Genomic DNA, 3,068 nt, shown 5'->3' with positions numbered 1-3,068 from the left:
CATAATAGTATAACCTCTTTGCACAGTGCGCGCTTTTCTAGTCAGAGCGAGAGAGCGCGCGCGCGAGAGAGAGAGAGAGAGAGAGAGAGAGAGAGAGAGAGAGAGAGAGAGAGAGAGAGAGAGAGAGAGAGTGTGTGTGACGTGTATGTATGTAAAATGTTGTGGAGCAGTCTATTCGCGCTCAAACGGATTATAGCGCGTGCAGCAGCTATACCGGAGGATCGAACAACGGAGCAAGTATTAATATTAAGCCCACCGTCCTATTTTCTTTAAGGCTTTCTGGCAGAGCAGTTGTGTAAACTATTGTCTCATCTGCTAATTGAAGTCACCGGGGATGTACACCATGAGGTTTGTCACGAACGCCGGCTGTCCGGAATAAAACGGCAATTTCCTCATGAAAGGAGTTGAATGTACTCTCCATACATTTCTTTCAGAGGATTAGCCCTACTCTTCTACAAACAATGGGTAAGTCACCTTTTTACATCATTAACTGGCACGTTTTCCTCCTGGGATTCGAGCTCGGGATGCTATTTGATCAATTTATACTCGCATGGTTAATTATTAGCTCTTATTACATGAAGCAAGCAGCCTAGGGTGTGAGTTTTTCCCCCTCTTCTTTCCGTTACATTAATTAGTACAGTAGTCGTTCAAGTCATATCTATTGATTATGCCTTCCAAGTGATTAATTAATGTCAGTCTCCATCATCAATTCTTAATGTACTCAAACTAAAAGCTGGTTCTCACAGTGAAATTGAACAGAATCCCACTATTGAAGAATAATAGGCTATTTTATTTATTTATATAGGCTCCTGGTCCCATATATATATATATATATATATATATATATATATATATATATATATATATATATATATATATATATATATATATATATATATATATATATATATATATATATATATATATATAAGTTTGGCATGTGTGTGTGTGTGTGTGATATGTGTGTGTGTGTGTGTGCGTGTGTGTGTGTGTGTGCGCGCGCGCGTGTGTGTGTACGTGCGTGCCTTTTGACTATCTCTCTCCCACTCTGTCCCTCCACAGGCGCCCCGGCTTGGGACTGGAGGATGTCCTGTCTTCTCCTCCAGGCGTCGGTGCTGCTGCTGCTCGGCGCAGGGGAGAGGATGTGCCCCGCGAGCTGCCGCTGTGAAGGGAAGATTGTTTACTGCGAGTCCGGGATCTTCCAAGATATCCCGGAAAACATCTCCAGCGGGTGCCAGGGCCTGTCTCTGCGCTACAACAGCCTCCTGGACCTACTCCCGTACCAGTTTGCCCATCTCAACCAGCTCATCTGGCTCTACCTCGACCACAACTCCATCAGCGCCGTCGATGCCCTGGCGTTCCACGGCGTGCGCCGGCTCAAAGAGCTGATCCTCAGCTCAAACAAGATCGCGCATCTGCATAATAACACGTTCAGCGCTATACCCAACCTACGCAACCTGGACTTGTCCTACAATCAGCTGCAGTCCCTGCACCCGGGTCATTTCTATGGCCTCCGCAAGCTCCAGAATCTGCACCTCCGCTCCAACGGCGTGAGGCAGATCCACGTGCGTACGTTCCTGGAATGCCGCAGCCTGGAGTTCTTAGATTTAGGCTACAACCGCCTGCGGACCCTCACCCGCACCACCTTCCTGGGGCTGTTCAAGTTGATAGAGCTCCATCTAGAGCACAATCAATTCTCCAGGATTAATTTCTTCCTTTTCCCGCGCCTCACCAACCTGCAGAGCCTCTACCTGCAGTGGAACCGCATACGGGCCATCAACCAGGGCTTGCCGTGGACCTGGCAGCGGCTCCAGAAGTTAGACCTGTCGGGGAACGAGATCCAGATCTTGGACCCGGCCGTGTTCCGGTGCATGCCGGCCCTGCAGACGCTGAACCTGGAGTCCAACAAGCTCAGCAGCGTCTCCGTGGACACCGTGTCGGTGTGGAGCTCCCTGACCTCCGTCAGTCTGAGCGGGAACGCCTGGAACTGCAGCCCCAGCATCTGTCCGCTCGTGGCCTGGCTCAAGACCTTCAGGGGTGCAAAGGACATCAGCATGATCTGCAGCAGTCCCAAATCGGTTCAGGGAGACAGGGTTGTGGACGTAGCGAGGAACCACTCGATATGCACGGGGGGGGACGCGGCAATTGCGGCAGCGCCGCCCACCGCGACTCCGACCACCGCGCGGAACTCGACTCCGGTCGCGAATGTAGTAACTCTTCCGTCGCCCCCGGTCACGGCGAACAAACATCCTACCGAATCGCCGCCGGTTCACAGACTCACACCGCCACCCGTCTCGCCCACGAGGAGAAGAGCCACGACGCCCGCGGTCGTGATCTCCACGGCCCCCGTCTCTCCGGAAACCCCAACGCCATTTATCCCCGAGCTGGAGTTTGAGCACATGGCCTTCCATAAAATCATCGCCGGCAGTGTAGCCTTGTTTCTGTCAGTATCATTGATCCTCCTTGTTATTTATGTCTCTTGGAGGCGCTACCCTAATAGCATGAGGCAGCTGCAGCAGCAGTCTGTCAACCACAGAAAGCGCAGGAAAAAGACCCGGAAGCAAGAGCTTGACCTCAACTCTCAGCTGCAAGAATACTACCTGAGCTACTCCAACTCGGAGACTCTGGACTCTCTGGTGGACGAGGGCAGGCCGTGCACCTGCACCATATCGGGATCTATAGAGTGTGAGGTCTGAGCTGGTCCCACCTAGAAAGACACAAAGTACACTGGCAAGTCAGAGGTAAAAAAAAATACTTTTCCCCCCCGTTCCCCCACACAGAATGTACTTGTTTCTAGATAAATTAATTGCTTCTGCAGTGCTAGTGAAAGGCACACTGTGATGCGTGTTGTGTGTGTGGAGTAGAGTGTATGGTGCGACGTGCGTGTTGTGTGTGGAGTAGAGTGTGTGGTGTGTGTTGTGTGTGGAGTAGAGTGTGTGTTGTGTGTGGAGTAGAGTGTGTGGTGCGTATTCTGTGTGGAGTAGAGTGTGTTGTGTGTGGAGTAAAGTGTGTGGACGGCACTTGCAGAGAAGAGCACACAGAAACAATGAAGTGGGTTTCACAGCAGA

The 3,068-nt window shown here is 50.8% G+C and overlaps 1 protein-coding gene across 1 annotated transcript; it reads left to right on the top strand.

Moving 5' to 3' along the window:
- Window positions 1-461: 461 nt before the first annotated feature.
- Window positions 462-2,696, top strand: LOC311235640 (leucine-rich repeat transmembrane neuronal protein 4-like; the record flags this gene model as incomplete). Its single annotated transcript, XM_084323105.1, has 2 exons — window positions 462-465; window positions 1,063-2,696. 2 exons carry the CDS (start codon window positions 462-464, stop codon window positions 2,694-2,696), a joined length of 1,638 nt encoding a protein of 545 aa, XP_084179231.1.
- Window positions 2,697-3,068: the final 372 nt, after the last annotated feature.

Source organism: Notolepis coatsorum (genome assembly GCF_963971535.1).
Source record: "Notolepis coatsorum genome assembly, chromosome: 10".
Lineage (NCBI taxonomy): Eukaryota > Metazoa > Chordata > Actinopteri > Aulopiformes > Paralepididae > Notolepis > Notolepis coatsorum.
Note: the sequence above shows the minus strand (reverse complement) of the source record. Positions and strands in the feature narration are given on the sequence as shown.